We start from the raw sequence: 26,871 nt of genomic DNA on the forward strand, positions 1-26,871 counted from the left end.
CACAGAGCCTGATTGTCAGCACAGTATTTAGCTGGCATTGAAAAATGCAAACCAAATATTGACATCTACTCTTGGGATTGGATCCAGTCAGACAGCTTTCACTTTACAGTTAACGCCTGACCTGCCGTACCCTTAGGATCCCCTTCCACGTGGAATCTGGTCATCGTTAAATGGTGAGGTTCTGCAGGTGTACTGCTACATCTTTCTGCTCCCAGAAATCACAGCCATCATGTCCCTTTCCCTAAATCGTGTTAGCAGGAGCAGAGCTGCCACAAAAAGCAAAGCACCGTATTTCCTAGAGTCTTCACTTAGACAAATGCAAAGATTTCTGATACTTGGTTAGTTCCTTTGGTTTTTAGAAAAGGCAGCTTTAAAGGAATCTTTCTCTGGCTTTCCCCTTCTGTGATGCAATGCGGGAAACCCCAATGTGGTCTCTAAGAGGTCCAGTTACATTTTGGCACATGGTAATCCATAGAGCCTTCTGCAGTTAGAGGAAAATAGGTACCTCCCTTTCTTCCGGCTATTTCCCTTGGCAAAGTAACAAGTCAAAAGGAACTGGACTGGTCAGGAAAGCCCTGACCAAGAGCTCAGACAAGATACAGCTCCGTGAGATGCAGCATGCGCAGTCATTGTCTGAGACCAAGGGCCTGAAATTGACACCATATGTGCCCCAGGAGTGATTACTCCAAGGGGGGAGAAAAGCAACATGTCAGAACATTTTAGTAACACCTAATTCATCCCAAGGTTATAAATAAATATGATGCTTGCTTAAAAACAAAAGTCAAAAAATACTTCAACTAGATTACTTCTGTGACAGTGCTTCAGGCAGAGGTGAACTTTATTAGGGAGACAACATGAATAAAGAGAAACACATAACTACTTTTTATGGTATATTTTACGTGATTTTATTTTTTTTGCAGTAAATAAAGTGGTTATAGGGCTCCAAGGAAAACGGCCCAGATGTTAGAGCGTTGTGTGAAATTTAGGGGAAACAAGCTGTAAAAAACACAGTCATAAAACAGGCTGTCAGTGCCACACATCTGGACAATACAGCTGTATGTTCCTAGTGGCTGTCGTCACCCAAAGAAAACTCAATAACCTTATTTCACCCCAATTAGGCTGCATACCAACATGATCAACATTAAGTTGCAGGGGGGAGCAACATTCATATGGCGCCTTTGTGTCAAGCAGCTTTTATCTTTCATTTGAATTTAGTTACAAAGAAATAAAAGACTGCTAACATAGTCATTTCCACTATTATAAAACTCTATTTAATTTATAATGTCCTAATAAGTCAAAGTTTGACAGATTGGACTACTGGCTACGCCAAACAACAATAGACTTTCTGTAGCGTGAATCACCCTATCAGTCATCCTAAAATGGAGGCCAGCCTGTCTTTCCTCTACCCTTTTCCTGGAGTCTGAGTTTAACACCATCGTTGGAAGCACTCTGCCTTATTGGAAAAAGAAGTCGATATTCAGACAATTCAATTTATTTAAAGTAGAGGGTAAATGCCCCTCTCTGTAGCATTGAGGCATTTTTTCCCTTTTTTTTCAGCCAGCAATGAGGTATCTTTCCAGTATGGCAAATAATATAAAATATAAAATTTCCTTTCATCTTTTCATCACTGACAGACTGTGCCAAAGGTTATAAAACATCACTTTTTCTCATAATTGTGTTTCTCTATAGGTGTTAATGGCAGCAAAAGCAATTATGGATAGCGGAGAGAAATTAACCTTACCACTGATAGGGAAACTCTTGAAATTTCAACTTCTCCAGATTAAATTTAAGGACCAACAGCGACGGGAAAATGAAAAGAAGGTACTGTACGATCTGGTGGGTTTTCTAAAGAGGGCAAACGGTGAATGAAATGGAGCCAGGTTTCTCCAGGGGCACTTCCTCTCTTCTTAAGCCTACCATTAAGTGTTACCTGGCAAATTTGGCTGTCACCTCAACTTCTTAGGAAAAAGGCTGTCCAAAGATCTGGAGGGGTTATGATAAACCCATTAAAAATCGGTTCCCTAAAATATGAAGGTTACAATATTCAAAGCATGTGCCCAAGATTGTTTCTATGGCAGTATATTTATATAATAAAGTTGTAGCCAAGAAGGGACCCAGGGAAGAGACAGGGAGTCAGGAAAACTAATATGAAAAGGACAGTTGCGGGGAACCCTCACAGTTCAGGTCTGACTATTTAAGATAGTTTATATGATACTCTATAGATGTGCCTTTTAAAATAATAGGCATATCGGTACCTTCATAATAATCTGAATATTTCAGCAACAATCCACCACTTCTACTTCTATATTACACATCTGATAATTTCTTCATACCTGGATTTTTTGTTTAATTTGCTTATAGAAATCAATCTGTGTGTTTTCCAAAGACTCATATTTGCATATGAAAAATATTTCAAAATGCTGTTAGCAAACTGCTACCAGGTTCACATCCATTTGCTATCATCATAGCCCAAAATAAGATGTTTTTCTTATTTTCCAAATCATGCTGAATTATGTTTGGAAAGCCCAGTGCTTCAGTATGTACATATGTAATGTTTGTGTCTGCATGTGTATGTATGAAATGGATTTGCATATGAAGTCATTTCTTTTTGCCTTAAGTGGAAAAGGCAAAATCAATTCACAGAAGCAAAAAGAGAAAAGTGAAAATGTTCCAATAGTGCCTTCTTCACCTTTTCAAGACCCCCAAAACCTAGGTTTCCTATTTGAATTGGCCTCTCAGCAAGATAATTGTAAAAAATAATAATAATGCCACCTTCTATTTCAATATAGGGCTTTATGTTTTTTAGAGATAATTCCCATATAGCATCTTCTTAGGGTGGTACATATTGTGCCCAGAAAAATTCTACTCATATTACCACAATTGATAACATAGTTTTCCATCTAGTGAAACTCTTTCCATCGTGTTGGGGGAGTTGTGCATTAAGAAGTACTCAGGGTAATTAAGACTTGGCAGAAGAAAAATTGGAAAATTTGAAACTAGTATAGAAACATCTCTTGCCTGTTTAAATTCCAATGCCATACGGGAATCTGAATTATAAAAAGCAGACTGTAATTCTTGCAAAAATTTCTGCAGTTTCTGTTTGCTTTGCCCTTTCCCACAGCACTTAGAAATAGTGCGCTAAAGAGCAGCAATTTACTTGTTTACCACTTACTGCATCATTAATTGTTTATTATAGGAGTAGATTGTAGGTTTCAGTTAACAAATTTTAAGTAAAAACAAATAAAATATCCTAGTAGCTTGGAAAACGTTTTTAAAGCTTGCAACAATATAAAAATATTTTTGCACCATTATTTTACTCAGCATTTCTTTGAAATGTGAGCTCTAATAATACAATTAAGAGGTTCTAAAGATATGGAAATAATCTTTATCTGTTGAAAATTTGAGAGTTCTGGGTAACTGGGGCATGAACCTTAGAGTTTTTATTTTCTTTTAAGTATTTAATACAGTAAGAGAACTTTTGAGCAATTAAGAGCCAATGATTACATAATCTAATATGACATCTCCATTATTTTGGGTTCCCAAAGCACCAACCCCAAATCTCTGAGTCACAACCGTATGAGTAAGTGCTAAATAAATTGATGAAAACACGTTGGAATGGAATACAATCAGGAAAATACTCCTGGTAAAGGGGAGATGAAGGCAGTTGTTTGTGGGATGATATCATTGATGTTCATTTCAACAACACTGCCTAAGAGGTCAGTTGAAACCATCAAGGCCAATGCTGGTCAGCCAAGGAGTTTGGCAATAAACGAAACAAGCAGAAAGTATGCAAAGCTGACACCATGCCGTGGATTAGAATATGAAAAAAAGAAAAGAGGACTTTACCTATATCTTTTCATCTTTCCTGAACCCACAGTGAGATTCTGAAATTTCTACAAGGTTAGTGACTGACTCCCCAACTTTTTAACATCAACATATCTATGTAGATGTTGTCTTTCAAATGTTAATTAATTGCTTACATCTGTACAACCCAAAGAGTGTTTTGTATATTCTATGTTTAATTTTTGAAATTGTATTTTTAAGAATCAGTGCTTGAAAAATATCTGTAATAGAAATTATAGAAAATCTTAGGTGAAAGTGAGGGCAAAAATAAGTAATATAACTAGGTACCTGTTCTAACGTTTTAGTGTTTCACTATATATTTGATCCTGTTTTAATCAATCAAAACTTTTGAAAAAAAGATAAATATAGTTTTAATTGCCAAATACAGTGAAGAAATATCATTCTTTTCAACTTCATTGCTTTTAATAACATTTTAGTCTGGGCTATGGTTAACATTGCTTTTGCTTTCTGCTTTGCAAGAAAGCTTGCTGGGTAATTCATATTATAAGAAATACGAGGAAAGATACTTCTAAAATGAACAGTTTTAAAACCTTCAGCATGTAAATTTCTGGTATACAAATGCCAGCCTCTAATTGCAAATAACTTAAATCTATCTGAAAACATTTATTTATTTGGAAATACCTTGTTGATGAACTCCAAATATAAATATCATGAAGAAAATGTATTGTATTTCCATAAACATATTTTAGCATTTTAGAACTTCTGAATATGACTTTCTCACACAATAATTCTAAATTAGTTTGATTTTATTATATCTTAAAACTTAAATAAAAGTGTTTTGTTTAGAAATATATTTTTCTTACATCCTTATCTCAACATTTGCTTTTGCATTTTTATTTCTATATGTTGCTAATTTATTAATTCAACAAACACTGAAACATTTACAAAAGCAGTATACTGAACACACATATTCTCATCATGTTCCTTATAATTATAAAGTAAATTGTTTGGTTTTCATTCTGATCCATTTTGATTTAGTCATTATCTGAATATTATATATCTACTCACATTTTTGTGAGTTACATTGAGTTATATTTTATTAACTTCAACTTTTAACTTCAACTTTTGTATTATATATTAATTATGAGCACATTTAAAATCAAGACAATTTTGAACCCAAATATTTTCCTTATATTGATAATTCAACTAAAAGAAAACACTTGATAATAAAAAGAAATGAAAAAAAGCTACGATACAAAAAGTCATTAACTATTTAAATAATTGGCCAAATAAAATCTAGTCTTAGGTTCCTTTGTGTTGAGCTCAGAATGTTTGCACAGGTTTTGGGAGAAGATCCAAATATATTCCAACTGTGCTTTTAATTTATGAATTCAAATAAGTCGTCCATATTTCCTTAGATGTTTTTAGAAAGCGTATCTTTTTTGTAAAAGAATAGTTCGTTCTTTTGCTAGCTCATATGCATGGTACAAAGTGCCTTATTTCCTGAGGTACTAGAATTGAAGAGAAGGAAGATAGGTGGTAAAGAACTAGGGAAACTTTTTGTAACACTGGTAAACTATTCTTAAAACAATTCAAAATTAAAAGTGTCTACATTTGATAATACATCATGATGAAGCCCCAAGCAACCCAGAGCCTCCTCCAAAAGAGAGACAAAGAGAAATTAGAGTAGTTTTCACAGACACCTTCCAGCTTCCTCCGGTCCAAACTCCGAAACACTGGAAACCTGCCAATGTAATGCCATTTGTGTGTGTGTGTGTGTGTGTGTGTGTGTGTGTGTGTGTGTGTGTTGTTTTAAAAGAAAAGCCATAGGGACATACCAGGAAATTACAGGCTGGTTAGTTTTGATTCAGTTGTGGTTAAAATCTTCAGAAACTATTTTAAGAAATCAAACAGAGAAAGAGCAGGGACTCGGTTTAGAAGGACCCGTGTGGTTTCAGGAAAGGAATAACTTGCCTCACTAACTGGATGGAATTCTTTGAGGGTGGATTATCGAAATGAGGATCCCACTAAAAGGGATGTTGAATCTAAGGAGCTTCAAAAGCTAACAGTTCAGGAGAAATAAATGACCCCCCAGCTGGCTTATCCATAAAATAGAGGAGTCCTTTCCTAATTGGCTTGCTTTTAATTAATGAAAACTTTTTACAGACTTCAGGAAAAATGCAAAGAAACATACATCTTTAACATACAGTAGTACTTTAAAATACGGAAGAGCTATGATTACAGCAGCTAATAATTATAGTTACCTGTCATTATTGACTATTTGGCACAGTACCAAGCCCTCTGCACACATTATATCATTTAATCTTTTAAATGACTTTATGAAGTACAGAGTATTATTCCCAGGTTGCAGATGGGGAAACTGAGGGTATGAAAAGTTAAGGAATTTTCCCAAGGCCAAACAGCTACTCTCAGTAGAAGAGCTGGGATTCAAATCCAGAACTGTCAGACTCCAAAGACCATGCTCTAAACCCCAGTACATATCCTTCCTAAGTGTGTCTCAGTAATTATGAAATGGCACTCTTGGCTCACAAATCAGTGGAGTGCCTGCCCAGAGACATTTCCCTGTAGGACCAATGGCTGTGCTCAGTGGTCTACTCACAACCATCTGGTTCCACTAATTACACTGCATTCAGCATCCTCAGGTTAAATAGGGGGACAGTGGTCAAAGGAAGGAACAAAACTCACCAAGGAGGAATGCCCTTAGCTAACCAACCACTGATTCCAAAGGGAATCCTGACTTAATTTCCAGTCCTGCCCCCGACCCAGAAATGGCTCAGTCTCTGGGGGAATCTCTTAAAACTGGACATCCAGAGATTGTTCCTAATGTCCTTCTGCATGGTAAGGTAGGATAGCATTGGCTGATCTAGTACTAAAGTCTTTCATAGACTACATGGAAAATACAGAAAAAGAAAAGCAAAACATTCACAATGTGTAACCCGATTATAATTGATGTTAAGATTTTGGCATTTTTCTTTCTGTTTCTTTCTGCGCATTTGCTTCTTTACATAGCTGTAATAATTGTAAAAATCCCCCCCTTTTTCAGTTAAGATAGATTATAATTTCTACTCATTATCACAGTGTCCATTCTATCATTATTATTGGTTTTGTAATATTTTATGGACTACCATAATTTTCTTAACCATTTCTCTATCGTTGAGCATTTAAGTTATTTCAATATCTTTTCATAATAAACCATGTACTTTGCAGTATAGAATTCTCCATATTTTGGATAATTTTCTTAGCATAGATTTATTGAATTGGATTAATGTTTAAAAATGTTCCTATAATCTTGTATATTCAAAGTGAGTCCTATGGCCTTTTAGACCTAGTTCTCCATTTAAAAAAGAAAAAAAAATGGCTCCTGGTCAAATGAGCATGGAAATCACTGTGTATTAGATACAACTCTTGAAGATATTTAAGAACATAATAGCTAATTAAAGATGAAGGAGTTTTGTGAAAACCACTCTATTTAATGTTAACTTACTGTCCCTCAAATTTATGTGATCTTATACCTTTTTTAAGCCTGTCTCTTGTCCCCTAGAATAGATTGTTTATGAGATAGAGTGATATATTGAAAGAGAACTAGAGGAACACTCAGAAAACCCAGTTTCTCATAAACTACATAATAGAGTGAATTAGTTACAAACTCTGTAAGCATGTTTTCTTATCTATATCCTCAACAATACTATTCTGAGGATCTTATTATAAATTTTATATGAAACATGGTTATACATGAATATGTATATGCATTATTATTATTTTTTTTTTTGAGACAGACTTTCATTCTGTTGCCCAGGCTGGAGTACAGTGGCATGATCTCAGCTCACTGCAACCTCTGCCTCCCAGGTTCAAGTGATTCTCCTACCTCAGACTCCCAAGTAGTTGGGATTACAGGCATACACTACCACACCCGGCTAATTTATTTTTTATTTATTATTTTTTTTTTTTTAGTAAAGATGGGATTTCACCATGTTGGCCAACCTGGTCTGAAACTCCTGACCTCAGGTGATCCACCCACCTCAGCCTCCCAAAGTTCTGGAATTGCAGGTGTGAGCTAGCGTGCCCAGCCTGCATTAGTCAGGAGAATCGCTTGAACCCGGGAGGTGGAGGTTGCAGTGAGCTGACATCACGCCACTGCACTCCAGCCTGGCAACAGAAAGAGACTCTGTCTCAAAAAAAAAAAAAAAAAAAAAAAAAGAATAAGATGAAGTATAGCTATTTATCATCAGTTCCACTGACATTTACCATTTACCTTCCTTTCATTGTAAGGAATTAGGAGAATGAATACTTATTAGTTATAATTGAATTTTGACATCAAGAAGTCATTTAGAAATAAAATATGATCTAAAATTATGTTGAAGCATCCAAAAACTAGGTTGCCCTATTTTTTTATTTCTCCCTTTAGAAAGTGAGAATAACTTAAGATTAAGGGTTCTAGGTAGGTGTCACTTGATATTCAATTGAATATGTGAAATGCCAACACTTTTTCTGGTTATTGCTGAGACAAGAATCTCGCATCTGCTATGTAACTTAACTGGTTAAGAAATCTCTGTACCTGTCCAAAGCCTTCTCACAGTAGGAGTCATCTAGATGTTTTCTGTACATACTGCATTAAAAAAACAAAAAAAAGTAATCTGTAGCAAACTTGACTCTTCTTCATATGCTGGGGAACATGTGTTCCCCAAACATGGTGGAGAGAAGGACTTTTTGAATATGCCCCTCCTAAATTTTTGCCCTGAATTGACAAGAGTTCCCTCTGAATTTTTAAAGTTATGAGTGAATGACCATAGTATGGGAACATGCATGCCATGTTATCCAGAAGCAAGAAAGGCCAGAGAAAGAGTTTGTATGAACTAACTTGAGTTTATAACTGAGGGGGTCAGCTTTGCTGAATGTGCCTGATCTGGTTAACTCCATTCCCACTCCCAGATTTCAATACATAAACCCATAGGTGAGAAGGGTTTACTTAGAATATGAGAAAAAGGAAATGAAAGATAGGAAATGATTTTGCTATGATTGGGGCTTGATACAAAAGGATGTTTCACTTTGAAACCAAGGTAGAATCCTAGGGACCAACCAGCCAATCATTGTCCAGAATTAGAGGGACAAAGAGACTGTCCTGGTTCAACTTCAGTATGGAGGGTGGGAGGAGTGAGGGATAGACTGAATCCAGGAGAGGAACAGGTAGACCACCGTTATGGTCAGCCATGGGGGAGAGCAGAAGGCACTGGGTAGGGTAAAGAACATGTTCAAAAATCCACCAAGGACATCTCGACCTGGATCCAGAACCCAGGAAGACCTGGGTACTTCCATTCGCTTGTATTGTCTGCATATATTTTCTCTGCACCAGAGAATCCTTTCTTTACCCAGGAAATTCTTTACATAGTAATACATACTCTACCAATTGAAGATATATCACTGTTAAATGGAAGAATGCAGGACACCAAGTTATACAGAGAGAACAATAACAGTTATGTAAAAATGATGCAGAAAATTAATTTGAAAGAATGCATTGCACATCTTCTTTACTCATCTTCCCCAAGTGGTAGAATTATGGTGGCTTTTTAAGCTCTTTATATTTTTTCCAAATTTTTAGTAATAATTTTTATAAGAAAAAGTTATTTACAGAAGTAAATCAGGATTTATAAGGGTCCTCTTTAAAAATACTTTTAGCTGGGCATGGTGGCATGCAGCTGTAGTCCCAGCTACTCGGGAGGCTGAGGTAGAAGGATTTCTTGAGCCCAGGAGTTTGAGTCCAGTCTGGGCAAAAGTGAGACTCATCTATAAAAACTTGAAACATTTTTAATACTTTTGCAAAGGTGAGGGAAGTAAATATTGGTAATTTTAATATTAATGGAAATTAGTTTAACATATACTGTTCTCCAGTCTCCCAAGTTTGGCCTCGCTAGAGGAATACAGAGGTAAAAAGGGGAGAAAGGAGAAGTGAGCAGGGAGAGAAAGGGAAGTGAGCAGGACGAGTGGCTGAGGCAGGTGGAGTGCTCTGGAGAAAGGAAAGGGCATCGAGCAAGTGTACTTCAGCCCCTGGGAAGAGAGAGTAGAGGGAGGCAGACAGGTTTGGAGAAATCAGGAGAGCATCAAAGACTGAGACAAGAGTATCATGGAAATAAAATGAGTTTAGGGTTTGAAGTCAGACCAGCACTCTCTACCACAGTTGTGTGTCTTAGGACAAACTCTGTATTAATTTATACAATGGGAATAAAATTACCCATCTTACAGGTTGCCTTGTGAGATCAAATTAAAGATGATGATATCTGGAAACTATACTCTGCTACTGGAATTTATCACTTCCTTTGAATATTTGGTTGTAGTCAGCCCTCCTTTCTGCAGAATCCCAAGAACCAAAGAGAAGAAAGGGCCAGAGAGTTCATGAGCTTCTAGAACTCCAGTCTTTGCTAAAGTGGCTTCAAAGGGATGAGACTTATGTGGCTGCACAGGCTCTCACACCCTGCCTAGGAGAACCTGGAGGGCCAGAGGGCCTCTTACTGTCTAATCCATGATGGGGAGGGGTAACTGTGAAATGATTAAATGAATGAATGAACACATAAATGAATAAATGTTTATTCTTCCAGGTAAACTTTAAAATAGTTTAACCTAAAATGGTTTCATCTTTTTAGATCAAAAGATCACTCTGAGATTGTATTTAAAATTGCAGTTGTAAAACTTTCTGGTGTGTTTTGATGGCCACGTTGGAACTTCTCTGTAGCAGGACCAGCTGTCTACCAACAAGCTGCACAGGGTGTTGCAAATTAGTAAATTTGCCATGACCCGAAGCTTGGCTGTTAGAGAGCCCTGCATGAGTCTTACCAGTGCTTCCAGGCCAACTGCACTCAGGGGCACTGACTTGTGCCTTACAAACCCATTAAAAAAGAGCATGGGTGATAGACCCAGACTGGCCTGGCTTTGCCACATACTGGCTTTGAGCTTGAACAACTAATTGCCCTCACTAAGACTCAGTTTTCTCCTCTGTAAAATGAAAATGATGCTCTACCTATTGTAGTTATTGTGAGGACTTGACAAGATAGAATATTTGGACTATAGTAAGAATGTAACAAATAGAAATGTAATATTAGTGATAATGATAAGGATGATAGTAATAGTGACAATGACAGCCATGATTAGAATAGCCACTTGCTAATTTGCTACTGTAAATATTACTGTCAGTTTTATGGGACAGACCCCTCAGCATTAACTGAAAGTTTTCTCCCTGTAGACAAATTGTACATAGGAAGACAAACTGTCAGAAAGTTATGTAGTACCTCAAGTCTTAACTAGGGGAGTTAGTTTAATGGTTTACAGTCCTAATGGCCTGATGCAGCCCCCTGACCACATGGCTGTAACTCCCAGGTTACCCAGATCTTCCTATCCGTCTATCAGGAAATCTCTGTCCTGGACAATTTTGAATTAACACTGGCATTCTCTGCCTCTCTGATTCTTCTTCCTTCTTCCTTCTTCCTTCTTCCTTCTTCTTCTTCTTCTTCTTCTTCTTCTTCTTCTTCTTCCTCTTTGTCCTCTTCTTCTTTTTTTTTTTGATGTTTTTTATTACTGAGGAATGCTCTTCTTACTGGCCTCTTAGTTCTCTAATGATCATTTCCTCCTCTCCATCTAAGCCATTGCCTCCCTTGAACCTTGTCATCGCTGAAGCCCTCATCACCTCCAAAGTCTTGAGATCTCCTGTTCTCTAACCTTGGAAATTTCCTGTCCTTGTCTCTTATTCATAATCTAATATCCTCCTACATAATTTCTTCAACCACATTATAAATCCCAGTCCATAGATCCCAACACTTTCTATTCATTGTCTTCTCCTGCTATTTGTTTGGCTTCGGTTCCATGATCCAATCAATATTATCATTTCTCTGCTCACTCCTGATTCCCCTGGCTCTTCTCTCCTTCCATCACAATCATATTGCAAAACTCCTCCCAGGATGAACTCAGTGATCCATCATTTTCATTTCCATTCCTGAGCAGCTAAACATAAATGGAGAAATTCACACAATTAGACTGATTTCATTTAAAATTAACAATCTCAACATTTTCAATAAGTTCTCACCACTGGCAGAGTCCTACCATATTACCTCAGTAAGCTTGCTCCCCAACTCTCTGACATAAGATAACTCTTATGTCGTCTTCCCTATTCAAACCTCCTACCTCTTTCCTGCCTTTTCTCAGTTGATGACTTTGCCTCATGCTTCACTTGAAAAAACTGAAACGTTTTCTCAACACCATCAAGATGTCTCTGTTTCTTGCACCCATCCTCTTCTTGTTGTTCTTAGTTATGAAACTAAGAAATTCCCTCTCCTTCTGTCAAGGTCCAGTCATTGACATATTCCTTTGTTCCTATCCCATGTTGACTCCTGGAGAACTTTAGTCTCCTCAGCCCCATATCTTCACTGTCTCCTTCTCTACTGGATCATTCCATCAGCCTGCAAGCATAACATCTCTTGACTTTACATATATACATACCTTGACCTTATACCCCCCTTGCGTCCACTCACCCACTGAACAACTCAGAGCTCTGGTTCTGCCTCACAACCAAACTTCCAGAAACAGTTGTCCATAAAAGTGATTTCTCTATTGATACTGCCCTCCTATTTCCCACCTCCACACTCCACCATAATTGCTCTTAATGTTACCTACAACTGCCAATTCTTGTCTTTTTGCTCTTTTTGGTTTCTTAGTTCTCTAGCTTCACACTATATATTTTTTCCTACCTTTTTAGCCACTTCTCTATCTCTTTTTGCTAGCATCTCTCCCTATACCCATTGGTAAGCATGGAGTCCCTAGCATGATCTCACACTCAATTCTCATATTTCTCAAGAACCCTCACCCACGGTGATTCATCTCTTCCCATGCAATTAACTACTATCTGTATGTTATGCACACCTGAAATTGTAACTGTAGCCAAATTTCTCTTCTGGGGAGAGAATGTGTGTATTGAATTACCTTCTTGACCTCTCAAGAGCCATCTCAAAGTTGACATAACACTGTTAATATTCTGTCCACCTTAAGTAAAACCATTTATCACCCTAGTCTTCTGTATCTCTGTTTAAATGACACCATCAACCACCTAGTTTCTCAAACTAAAATCCACAGCATTATCTTAATGTACCTCCTTATTCAGACTTCATATCTAATCTTTCAACCCATGAAGTTTCAATACCCAAAATACATCTCTATCTATTTTTCTTCACTCTGCCAACACTTTAATCTGAGTCACTATTGGGTTTTATCTGGACTATTGTGAGAGTTTCCTGAGTCTTCTGGTTTCCAGTCTTGCAAAATCATAGAGCTCATCTACTTAAAACCCTTTAAAATCTTGCCATTGCCTTTTAGTTAAGACATAAACTTGTTATCTCTACCTTGAAAGCCCTGGATGGCCTGGCCCATGCCTTGCCTCGCACACCTTATCTTGGGCTACACTGCACCTCCACTGCTAATTTCCCTGCTGGGCTCATCTCCTTTCAGTTCTTTGAACACGCCTGACTTCTTATGCCTTAGGGCCTTCACACACACACACACACACACACACACACACACACACACACACACACCATTTTCCCTGCTTCTTATGTGTATGACTCTTGTCTTTGAGGTCTTTGCTCAAATGTCACTTCCACAGAGAGTCATTCATCACCTACTTATGAAAGTGTTCTCAATTGTGTTTCTATAACTACAGTGGGTTTTATTCTTCATAGCAGTCATTAAAATTTATAGTTACATTTTTATCTGTTTGTTTGTATTGCTTTTTCTCTTTCTTTCCCCGTAGGCTGTGAGCTCAAGGGGCAGAGCCCAGCCCCATTTTAGGCACCGATTTATACCTGGTGCAGAGAGAAATGCTAGGACCCTTTCATTCCTCTGTACCTTACCTGTGCTCTCGTTGCTGCCTCTACCCAGTGTTGTGAATGATACCTCCAGCCTCCACTGATGTTTCCCTCTGCTGCTGAGGAAGCCTGGGACAGAAATTGAAGCTCATAAAAATATTCACTGAATGAATGAATGAGTAGATGAATACCAACATCCCATACATTTTCAGAACTTCTGTTCTCAATGAAGTTCTATTGTTAAGATTACCACATTTGTGTCATTGGGAATCGACTAAGGGAGATGTGTGTAAAGTCTGGCAAGCTTGACTTTGGCAATGCCCTCCTTTCCTTCCAATCCCCTTTTTCGGTCTGGCATGGAGCGGTTCCCCCCGACCTCCACTTCCACTCCAGGGATATCTTTTCTTCTTTGACCCTAGCTCTTCTAGGGAGTTAATTTTACCACTTATGTATGTTCTAGCCACGTTGGATTTCTCTTCACTTTCTAGAAATGGTTAAGACCGTTTCACAGTCTGTACCTGCTCCCACCCCAGGCTGTGAGTGACACTTGAAGACCCTGCTGATGATGTCCCCTTCTGCTTAGTAGCAAGTACAGATTGTGGCAGTTTCATCACCACTAGAGCCATGGGTGCTAGAACCCATGGGCACCACTGGATGCCAAAGCTAAACTGGGCCCTCTGGAGCCCTTAACATCCAGAAGCCACATGGAGTAGGGGAAATGCTCCTCTCCCCTTCTGTGTCACATTCTGTTAGCTGGGTGTCAAAGCAGCATATCTTCTGTCCCCATCTCTAATGTCATAGAGTTTTTCAAATTTGGATTTTGTGGCCTCAGGTAGATATTAGAGTCCAAGACATTGCAATAACGTAATTAGTTTTGTTTTAATTTTGTTAAGTAGGGATAATAATGGCAATATAAACATATTCCAAGTCTTCTGCAGGGCCACCTTATGATCCAGTACTGCCACAACATTTCAATGAGTACAACTAATTCGTATTAATAAACATATGAATTGAAAGTGTAATTACATTATGAAGTACTGCACAACATTTTTGGCAACTGTTTGGAAAGAAAGAAAAGTGGGGTGTTGGGGCAGAATTAATCTTTACATGGCACATGCCAATCTAAGCATGCCCCAGAGCATCATGGAAGGAATCCGTGTTGCCAACTGATGTTTTATTCTGACCCCATCTTTGAAGGCATCAAATAGCAACCATTGGTTATGTCTGCACATTCTTTCATAGGATTATAATAAAAATACTGAGTTAATGTTAAGTTTCCCAAAGAATCTTTCAATCTTTTTTAAAAAATTGGTCAATACATTACTTGTACTATGAAATGCTTTATCAAGGAGATTTTAGCAAAATATCTCTTTTCCTTTTTATTTTTAATTCTTGGTTTTTTTTTTTTTTTTAAATAACCAACCCCAACTCTCTCTGAAACTCAGACAGAGGCTCTCCAGGGCTAGACTAAAAGATAAACCTAAACTCCTGACCCCATTACATACTCAGAATTATCTTCCTGCCCTACCTTCCAACCACTGGGGTGGCTTCTTAGGCCACACTTGGCTCTCCTGTAGGACTGATTCTCTCCCAGAAGTCTCTGTGTAACCAGCTTTCTGACACCCACCCCTCCAGTCCTCATACATAAATGTGCCTTGTCACAACTTAAGCTGGAATCTCCACTAAGCTGACTTATAGAATGAATACATAAAAAATAAAGAGTATACAAGTGATTGAATGAGATGAAGAATTAATTCACCTGGCGGTAGAAAAGCCATTGCTTGCTCACTGTTTGATTTGGAGAAAAAAGTGTTCTCTCATTCCAGGTAATAGAAGACAAACTTAAGTTAGAAAAGGATAAAGGGAAAGCAAAATCTCCTAAGGAGAAAAAGGCTCCAAGTGCCAAGTCTGCCAAAGGAAAGGGAAAAGATCAGCCTGAGGCCAATGCACCAGTGAAAAAGACCACCCAGTTAAAACGGAGAGGAGAAGACGACGACACCAATCGTTACATAGGTCAGTAAGGCGCTGTTGCTGGCGGTGCCTTTCACGTGTTTCGCTCCCATGAGTGAAACACAGTGGTAATAAAATCAGACCAGTTAATTTGGTGACTCACATAGAGTGCATAGTTTCCTGACCCCAATTCCCTCGCAATCATTTTGCCCTAGGTAGAGACACTAGAATTTTCCTGCCTCACGACCTGTGATCCAATTGGAGCAGTCATCCCAATAACTATGCTTAGTCTTTCCCAGCCTTTCCACTCATTAGAAACATAAATCACTTACTCCCATGACACCCTGAGAGAAAAAGACTTCTATTTGCAATTCATTTGTGTCTGTAAGCAAATTTTTCTTGAGACGGGGTCTTCCTCTGTCCCCCAGGCTAGAGTGCAGTGGCACAATCATGGCTTACTACAGCTTCAAACTCCCAGGCTCAAGCCATCCTTCCATCTCAGCCTCCCCAGTAGTTGGGACTACAGGCACACGACCATGCTCAAGTTTTTTACTTATTAATTTATTTTGTACAGACAGGATCTCTTTATGTTGCCCAGAGTGGTCTTGAACACCTGGCCTGAAGTGACTCTCCCTCCTCAGCCTCCTAAAGTGCTGGGATTACCAGCAAGAGCCACTACACCTGGCTCTCTTAAACAAATATTTATTAAGCATGTGTCTTGCTAGGCCACATTTACACAGTGCAAATAAATGCTGAGATAGCCAGTTGACTGTGCCACCAAGGAGCTTACTATCTTGTGCACATATAGGAAAGTCAGACATAATTATAAAGCAAAATAAAAAGTGATTATGGTCATGAGTGAAACACAGTGGTAATAAAATCAGACCAGTTAATTTGGTGACTCACATAGAGCACATAGTTTCCTGACCCTAACTCCCCTACAGTCATTTTGCCCTACCTAGATAGAGACACTAGAATTTTTCTTACATTTTAGTTTATTAATATAAAAATGATTCATCCTAGGCAGCTGTAAGTAATTCATTCCTGCCTTCCCTTGAACACAAATGAGCTACCTGTTGTTATCTGCATATTTAAATGAGATAGCAGAGGGCTTTCCCATCCTTTGCCAGTTGACTCCCCTCCTGCAACTCTGCTCTGAATCTAATAGACTTGGAAGAAGTGATATTATAAAGTCCGTGGGCAACATCAACATTGATTAGTTTAGTGCTAGAAGAAAAGTCATTACTTAAAAATGAAAAATTGTGCCTCTGTTGCACTATTTGTGTATTGATCTTAATGGGCTTTTGTGAATGTAGTGCTTTTGTGTACCATGTGCTATCAGTATTAATGTGTAACAATTATTCTCACCCTCCAGAATGTCACATTCTAAAATAAACTTATGTTTTACTATTCATAAAACAGTATAACCAGGGCCAAATAAAGGAGAAAAAATGTTAGGAAAGTGCACACCATGTATTTTAAATTTTTAATGCAATAAATACATAGTTACTACATAATCCATCCTCGGATTCACACCCATTGACCTAAGTGCATACAACACTTTTTAAGGGAGCATGTCCATATTCAATATTTCCCTCTCCTGTAAACACCTCTAGTTATAAAATACTACAAAGCTGTAGCTATTTGTAATTCAGGAGTAAAGCCAGATGTTGCTCAAAAGAGATTAGAACCCAGAAAAGTTACAGGCTAAACTCTTTAACAAAAACCCAAGCACACATTTTCCATGACCACAAACCCTATATAGGTTTGTCCTTCTAGTACGCCTATTTCTCATTTGCAAAAGTGATTTAATATTTTGTAAAATAGTCACAGCCTTCTTACTGGAAGAGCAATAATGAAAAACAGTCAACATGACTGCATTCCAGCCAACTGGATCATTTTTGGCAAGCCAGAGGGATTATAAATGCATGCATAATGTATATAGCCATTGAACTGGCTGAGTGCAACCTGCTCTCTTTTACAATGATGGCTGCTCTGCTTTATGGTATTTTGAACAGACGATGAGCCAGATGATGGTGCCCAACATTACATTATAGTCGTGGGCTTCAACAATCCTCAGCTATTAGCAATTATGGCTGAGCTTGGCATTCCTATAACCAGCGTGATTAAAATATCTTCAGAGAATTATGAACCTCTGCAGTCACACCTGGCAGCAGTTAACCAGCAGCAGGAAGTTCTTCTTCAGCCAGAAGGTATGCAGTCTGCTACACAACTTATTGAGTCCTTCAGTATTACCCACTGTCCTTAAAATACAAGTATAATTTTCTGTCCAAAACATAGTCATACAATTCGTACATTATTAAATCTAAGGTGATTAAAATAGTGATTTGACAGAAAAACTGGTCCTATGTAGATTGTCCTCTAAGAGTGATGGAAATCTTGAACACATTTAGCTCGCAAAATGTGTGACCTAGTCATAATCTTTCTGGGCCTCAACTATAAAATGAAGGCATGAGATAAGCTCATATTTAATATGAATCTCAGAAGTAAAGTTCTCTGATTTAATAATTGTATACTCCAACTTCAAAAATTCATCAAAATTACATTCCTTTATTTACATTTTCTGGTACTGTACAGATATCTTGCATGTCCATCACCATGTCCACTTAAAGTGGGAAAACATTTAACACTCTTATTTTATAATATAAACATGTTGCTATTATTAGATCTAGAAGCAGAAAAATTGAAGAAAGAAAATGCCATAAAAGAGCTTAAAACTTTCTGGAAGTACTTGGAACCAATCCTGAATAATGAGAAACCTGAAACAAATCTCTTTGATGTTGCTAGACTTGAATACATGGTCAAAGCAGCTGATTTTCCTTCTGACTGGTCAGATGGCGAGATAATGGTTAGTACACACATTACTGAGAATGCATGGTTTTAATATGTGACACAATGGTTCTATTTGCTCCGTTTATTCATGACATAGATAGTTACTGAGCGCTGATTATAAGGCATTGAGCTAGGTTCTTTTATCATCAGGATAATGATAATATTGAATGCTCAATGATGGTTATAGTCTGATTCATTAGCTTTTAGTGTGTGAATTAACAGCAAATAATAAGATGTAGTAATGATGATCAAAAGGATGGTGATTCTTTTATTTGGTGACACATGGCTTTGTTTTATAACTCAACAATGTTCTAGGCAGTATTAGAATTTTCATATATATTAATTTTAAAATAGTAAATTTTATAGTTTGTTGAATTATGTGTCTGACTTTTTATGTTTCAGTTCCATACATTGCTTTTCTAAACCCTCGCTTTTATTCCCCCCAATTTTTTTTTTTTTTTTTTTTGAGACAGAGTCTTGCACTGTCACCCAGGCTGGAGTGCAGTGGTGTGATATCACTGCAACCTCTGCTTCCTGGGTTCAAGTGATTCTCCTGCCTCAGCCTCCCATGTAGCTGGGACTACAGGCATATGCCACCATGCCCAGCTAATGTTTGTATTTTTAGTAGAGACAGGGTTTCACCATGTTGGCCAAGCTGGCCTCAAACTCCTGACCTCAGGTGATCCTCCGGCCTCGGCGTCCCAAAGTGCTAGGATTACAGGTGTGAGCCACTGTGCCTGGCCCCAAAATCTTACTTTTAATATATTTGGCCTAGAAGGTCTATCCTAATAGGATGACTTGATCTTGGCCCTGTAGTTATCAGGCATTTCCCAAGAGTGGGGTTTCCTGGCCCCTGCTATTGAGGAGTTTGCAGAGAGGCAAGACTAAAACTGTGAAACAGAGAAGCAGTGGTCAAGGACCCACATATCTAGGGGCTCGGTTATGTGAAACAAACTCTTAAGTTTCCTACTAATTCAGACAAAGAAAAAATGGAATGATTGGAAATGTAGTGAATGACAGATGCATGACGGCTTTTTAACAAAACGGAAGGTCAAGTGACTACTTACGGAAGATGTTGTGGAAAGTATTCAGGCATCCCTCTGTTACAGAAAATGTCTCAGGTCTCTTTCTAGTTGACCCCTTATCCCAACTAACAGGGGCCTGGGAGTGTTGAATACTCTGCAGGACGATATATTTCAGCATTAATGGAGCTGAAATGAAAGCGAAGTCCTAGGGAAAGACAATATCAAGTGAGTGCTCTGAAAAAGGCTGGGCAAAGTGGAGTGTGGCGGATGGATGGGTATCTGCATAATAACTGTGGGTAGCTGAAAAGAAAAAAAAACACACAAAAGCCAACTGTCTGAAAGAAGAGTGAGATCAAAGCCTGGAACTGTTTCTACAGCCGAGGGTAGGCTATGGGGCATGGACACTTCGGACTCTGAGTGTCCCTGGTTCTATTACCTTGAGATGGATATGCACTTAAAGAAGTAAGTGATAATGCTGAGGAGAGTGGCTAGACTTGAACCCTGAAGGATGGACAGGACTTGAATAAGTAGTAATGGAGAGATCCATTTGAGTTATAAAGACTCTTAACACAAGGCATTAGATGGCACTATGTAGAAACACCACACTTAAGTCTGATATCCTGATGACTCTCAGCCTTGTTCTCTGCATGGAAAATGAAGCTGAATGTAGAAAAGCTGTGATAAAAAGCCGAGTTAGTTCTGGGAAAGACTGGAGACTCCAAACTCCCTTTGTCTTTGCCCCTCCCCACCCCTTCATCTAGATAGGTTCAGCTTTCCTGTCTTCCACTCTCCTGCCTCCTAAACCTGAGCTCACAGAAGGACCCACTGTCCTGTCCTTTACTATTTCATGTTGCCTTGGGTTAATATGTTTCCCTATCCTGGAGATATTGGCATTCCAAGTAACATATGAACATTCCATCCTATTTTCTTGAAATTCTAGATTATACTCAAAATGTGACATATATTGGGGGAAGAGGCTATTTCTTTGGGATCCTGAAATCCCACCTCAAATCCAGCTTCTTACTCTGTCTTCCACAGACCAGTTGTTCTCCCAAGCATGTAAAATCTCTGGTTAATAAAACTCACATCCACAAAGTTAAATTTTGAAGAAACACCGCTCCTCTCATTTGGGCCAAGTCCTGGCTACATACCCTATAAAGAACTTGTGTACATTTTTGGTTCAACAGGGTATGGGAGATCCCAGCCTTATAATTCCTGAACCATAATTCATACAGAGGAGAATGCTTCTAAGTCAGTCTCAAACCGAGTACCTTTTGCTCCATCTCTAGCTAGGGCTCCCTACTGTGTGTCTTCTTTACTTTCCAGGCACAGGCTGAATAAAGCTGAAATGCATTAGTCTAAAATTGTGTACATTCCATTGCATCACCAGAACATAGACATGAACACTATGGTATATAATGGCAACTTCAAAGGACCGAGCAACATTTCTAGCAGTCTGCTTCCCACTGCAGTGTCCACAATTTCCTATTCATTAGATTTCAATCACTTCCTTTCAAAGAAAGTGGTAGTGGCTATATTTTACTTTAAAAATACAGAATGGAAGAGTTTAAATGGAAACTAAAGTTCAGAAAAATTATTTTATGTGGAAAAATATTACCATTCTAGTTATGGTGGAACATTCCTGACTTCAGAAGTGGAACATTAATGTAAAGGGTCTCTAGTTGGGCCAGGAAGGTAACTGTCAACAATGAAAACATTCAGGTCTCTACAGAGCCAATTAGGGCTGTGTTGCCCAGCTTCCCAGACTGATCTGTTAGTCAATTTGCAGGTATTTACTGAATATCATCTTATACCAGGGCTGTGGTCTGGGTCCAACTGTAGTAACCTTTTAAAGCCCATGCATGCCTCTCTAAGATACGGTTTGTGAGTGAAGCACTCAGCATTGAGGATGATGGGGAGGGAAAGTCTTGAAAATGGTTCAGTCATTAAGTTGGATTCTAGAAGAAAAAGTCATTGAATTTTATAGGTAAGATCAAAGTTCATTTTAAACAAGATCATTTAATAAGAATAAAAATGATAAATCTACCCCTAGTAGAAGCAGATCAAATGCATAGTGTCACCTTTAAGCTATATCTGTAAACTGATAATGTCTTCATATCCAGGATAGGATCCATCCAAGGAGCCCTCTTCCCCTTTTATTGGAGGAAAGCATTTGCAACCTTTCCAAACTTTGGCTGCAAACAAGCAGGCTATATTTCTGTTGAACCAAGGTAACAAAAGCTTTACATCAAATAAATGCCCTTCAAGGCATGATGACTGTCCCTGGAAGACATCGGCAACATTTCAAGTTAAGACCCTGGTTGCTGAAATAATGTGTTGTCCTTAGCATATGATTTGCTGTTGGATTTTAAAATCTATTATCTAGATTAAGCTAAGGGATCACTGGGCAAAAGTTTTACTCTATTTCCTAGAAATAAAAACAAAAACAAAAACATATTTCTATGCCAGAATTTGGGCAAGCAATACCAGATTGAAGCTTGACTTCAGAAGCCTCAGCCTTAGTGGGAATGGGAAGTCAGCAAGCAACCAGGTGCACCATAGTGATTGGCAGAGCTGTGCATGTCACTGGACTTCTGCATACAAGGAACCATCTCATACCACCTTACTTCTTGAACTCAGACATAGGATGAGCCTATTTTTTCTTCTTTGCTTCCAGTCAGACAGACCCAGCCATCACATTGCTTTCCTACTTCTGGAAACAAAAGCCCAAGTAATAGAGGTATCTGAGCTACAGTTTGCTTGCCAGCTCATAAAACTTGTGGGTATTATAGAAACAATAGTCTATCAGGATTTCTTAGTGTTTTGCCATAGAGATAGAACAGGTGAAAGGAAAGAGGTGGAGGTTGGAGGAAAAGGAGAAATACTGATTGCCCAAATACTTGTGTAGATGCAACGTATTGGGTAGATGATCCACAAAGCAGAGTCAGTGTTTCCATTGTGCTCCTTGCATAGCCAGGTAAGAAATCATCTATAGCTTGTCACTGGCTGAGGATATTAAAGTTACCTAATGTGTTTTAGGAATTGAGATACTAAGAATATAGGCCACACTGCTGAAACTCATGACTCAGTTGTATTTCTTTTAGTTGAAGCATTAATTAAACTCTTAAAACATTAGGCAGCCATATGACCCTCCAAAGGAAACAGTCCACATTGTGGTAAACAAAGAAGGACAAGAAAGGTTCAGGAATATAAATGGGGTCACCATGGCTGGGATTCAATGGTTTGGGGATTTAGGGGTTTGCTTTCCTGTATAAAGTTGATCGGCATAGCTGTTAAGAGAGATATAAACCATATATCTGATTCCAACAGTATAAAACTAGTAACCAATTGCCATTAAATCTCTCACTTGTAGCTGAAATTGGGCACTGATATCTTTGAAAATATTGCCTGTCTGATGTATGACGTCCTGGATTGGAAAAGACAGCACCAGCACTATTTGGAAAGTATGCAGCTTATTAATGTTCCACAAGTGGTTAATGAGAAACCTGTATTAGAAGCCATGCCAACTTTGGAGGTAGGCATGGGCTCAATGTCTTTACTGGGATGAATGATTCACTGCACAACTTTATTTTCATATTTATAAGGCATATGAAGAAAAAGTTATAAAATACTTACATTAAGGTCATACTGCCTACTGCCATAAAAGATAGCTACATGGTGGGGGCTTTATGGAGCTCCTCAACTACCAGACATTTACAGAGGCAGGGTTGGAACCCTCTTGTCAGCACTCAGTACAATGAATAACATCTATGACAGAAAGGATATTGATAAAGTAATTACAATATTTGTTTAGCACCTGGCTGTGTGCTAGCGCTTTGCAAGATGCTGATAATACAATAATGAAAACTCATTCCCTGTCCTCCTCATTGAGGTTAACTTTGGCAGTCAAGTCGACAATGATTTCAACATAGCATGATGAATGCTGAGAGCAGTCATCTCAGCTTGCGGTAGAAGAAATAAACCTGGTCACCTGATCTGGAGGGGAGCAGAGCAAAGAGAGGGAAGTCAGGAAAATTGAACCAGGATTATCGATGTGGGGAAAGATGAGTATGAAGTGCCTAATGGAAAGCGTGATAGGGGAAAGGGACAGAATGATATTCTCAAGAAAGGGGCAAAGATGTACAAAGATATGGAGGTCAAAGAAAAGCAGTACTATGGTACAAGCCAGGAGTACAGGGTAGTTCAGTGATCCCAGGCTGCATGTGCAAAGTGAAGAACAACAGAAACCAAACCTGGAGAGGCAGGAGCCAGGTCATGAATCTCCTTTGGTGCTAACTTGAGAGTCTGGTTTATATCATGTAGGCAATGGAGAACTGCTGAAGGATTGGGAGAGGGAAAATGGGATGACTCTGAGTCACCCAGGGGCCAAAAAAAAAAAAACCTGTTTGATGCTCAGTGCCCCATCACCCCATCACTTTCTTCACAATTGCTCAGTGGGTTCTGGTGGGAAAAACTAAATAATGTCTATACCATTACCTTCTTTCCTTCATCAGGCAAAACTCTGTTCCTTTGGTTCTAATATTAGCAGATGATTTTGTGGTGTGAACATAATTATACAACCTCAGAATCCTGTTGGATCTCATACCAGCATTTGGTGAGGGCATCTCTCAGCTGGGTATCTCAGTTGTTTCTTTTTAATTATCCTTTTTCTAGGCTCCACAACCTGCTGTACCAACTCCTGGAAAGAAGAAGACACAGTATGAAGAACCACAAGCTCCACCACCAGGCATGTATGAAATCGGCTGCTGAAGGATCAACACTACGAGCTGGCATTTTCAGAGATAATGACTGCCCTCCATATTACTTTCAGCCTCCCTTCACCTACAGCTCCTGCATTTATTAGTGCATAGTCATAGTTTGAAATTATGAATGAAATGTTGATGGAAATAATGGAGAACACATCTTAATTGGGCAATGGTTTTTTCTATATTTTACAGTGACTTCAGTCATCACAACTGAAGTAGACATGAGATACTACAATGATTTGCTGAATCCGATTCCAGAGGAATTCATTTCTGTGCCCCTGATACTGCATTGTATGCTAGAACAGGTGGGGATACTCTGAGGCATTTTATCAGGTTGTATACTTGAGTAAATTATTTCATCTTTCCCGGCTTCTGTTTTTTTTTACACTATTTTAAAATTATAATACCTAAATGCATTCACCTTTATAAAGATTAGAATATTTCAGATGAAACTAAAGTCTGCTTAAATCCTCAGCTTCAATTCTCTTTTCTTTTGCTATTCTTTGGAGCCATTTATGTAACATTCCCTGAAGTTTTGATAGAACATATCCTCAGTACTCTGTGTCTGGTGTCATTTTAATGGAAGAGGAAGAGGAAGAGGACATGGACAAGTGGGTGGGGTGGTTAATAGTCGTTATCTTTAAAATTTCTTTCATGCTTGTAGATTTAACTAGATTTTTTTATTTCTGAGGCCAATTTTTGTCGTCAGCTTTTTTCTTAATGAATATGTCTTAATAAATACTTTACTGGAGTTTTAAATATGATCCAATGTGCTTTACACTATTCACTTAAATATGTTCTAAAATTTCCTCTGTATCTGGTTATGTACCTTTCCTCATGACTGATGTTATTTATTTGTACCTCCCTTTTCTTGATCATGGTTGTTAAGGGCATAGCTATTGTATTGGTCTTTTCAAAGAACCAGGATTTTGTTTCATTGATCAACATCTTTTTACTTTTTATTTTATTAATCTCTTCATTAATTTCATCTATTTATTTATATATTTTTTATTTAATTATTTTAAGACAAGGTCTCTCTCTATCCCCTAGGCTGGAGTGCAGTAGCACAATCACAGTTCACAATCTCAAACTCATGGGCTCAGTGTTCCTCCCACTTCAGCCTCCTGAGTATCTAGAAAAACAGGCATGCACCACCATGGCCAGCACATTTAAAATAATTTTTTTTGTAGAGACAAGGCCTTGCTATGTTGCCCAGTATGGTCTTTAATTTGTGGCCTCAAGCCAACCTCCCACCTAAGCCTCCCAAAGCATTGGGATTACAATCATGAACCACGGTGTCCGGCTCATCTCTGTCATTTCCATCTTTCTACTTTCTTTGGATTTATTTTGTATTTCATTTTAATTCAAAGCCTACTTCATTTATTTTTAGTCTTTTTGCTTTATTTAAGGCTACACATTTCTTTTCGAGTGTTTCTTTGTCTGCATCCTGATGCTTTCAGTGTATTCAATTCTAAATCTTTTAATTTATTTACATGTTTAACCCATGAATTATTTTGATTTCCATTATTTACTGATTATTTCTAATTTTTTTTTACATTATGATCAGTAGGCATGTTCTGCAAGTTAGCAAGTTAAAATTTCCTGAGGCTTCCTGTGTGACCTCATGTAACATGGTCATCGTGAATGTTCTATGTGTATCTGAAAGAGTTTGTTATTCATATTAGTAGCACATACGTAGCACTTATAGGCACCAGGAACTGTTCTAAATACTTTCAATATGTTAACTCATGTAATCCTCAGAACAATCCTATGAAGCAAGAACTGTTTTTATCCCCCATTGTATTAGTCCATTTTCACACTGCTATAAAGATACTACCCCAGACTGGGTAATGTGTAAACAAAGGAGGTTTAATTGACTCACAGTTCTGCATGGCTGGAGACACCTCAGGAACCTTACAGTCATAGTGGAAGGCAAAGCAGGCACCTTCTTCACAAGGCAGCAGGAAAAAACTACCACTTTTTTTTTTTTTTTTTTTTTTTTTTTTTTTTTTGAGACAGAGTCTCGCTCTGTCGCCCAGGCTGGAGTGCAGTGGCGCGATCTCGGCTCACTGCAAGCTCCGCCTCCCGGACTCCCGCCATTCTCCTGCCTCACCCTCCCGGATAGCTGGGACTACAGGCGCCGCCACCGCGCCCGACTAGTTTTTTGTATTTTTTAGTAGAGACGGGGTTTCACCGTGTTAACCAGGATGGTCTCGATCTCCTGACCTCGTGATCCGCCGTCCTGGCCTCCCAAAGTGCTGGAAAACTACCACTTTTAAAACCATCAGGTCTCATGAGAATTTCATCATTATCATAAGAACAGCATGGGGGAAACCACCCCCATGCTCCAATCACCTCCCTCCCTCGACACGTGGGGATTACGATTCGAGATGAGGTTTAGGTGAAGACACGGAGCCAAACCATATCACCCATCCTACAGATAAGGAAACTGAGGCACAAAACGTTTTTCGTTCAAATGCTAAGTAGCAGAAATGACTTAAAACCTAGTGAATCTGCACAGAAAAGTATTTGGATGGGATTTCTGCATTGTCGTCTTCCTTTTAATGTTGCTGCTAAGAAGTCCGATGTCAATCTGATACCTTTTTCTTCGCA

At 38.5% G+C, this 26,871-nt stretch overlaps 1 protein-coding gene across 1 annotated transcript in view; it reads left to right on the forward strand.

The window, feature by feature from the left end:
* SPAG17 (sperm associated antigen 17) overlaps positions 1–26,871 on the forward strand; it is a 238,915-nt gene that overhangs the window by 67,629 nt on the left and 144,415 nt on the right. The window contains exons 4-10 of the mRNA XM_005542180.5: positions 1,690–1,821; positions 15,491–15,677; positions 17,633–17,827; positions 18,302–18,483; positions 22,866–23,027; positions 24,167–24,239; positions 24,451–24,563. Of these exons, the coding sequence (XP_005542237.3) occupies positions 1,690–1,821; positions 15,491–15,677; positions 17,633–17,827; positions 18,302–18,483; positions 22,866–23,027; positions 24,167–24,239; positions 24,451–24,563 (1,044 nt within the window). The remainder of the gene's footprint in view (positions 1–1,689; positions 1,822–15,490; positions 15,678–17,632; positions 17,828–18,301; positions 18,484–22,865; positions 23,028–24,166; positions 24,240–24,450; positions 24,564–26,871) is intronic.

This window comes from Macaca fascicularis, chromosome 1 (genome assembly GCF_037993035.2).
Source record: "Macaca fascicularis isolate 582-1 chromosome 1, T2T-MFA8v1.1".
NCBI lineage: Eukaryota > Metazoa > Chordata > Mammalia > Primates > Cercopithecidae > Macaca > Macaca fascicularis.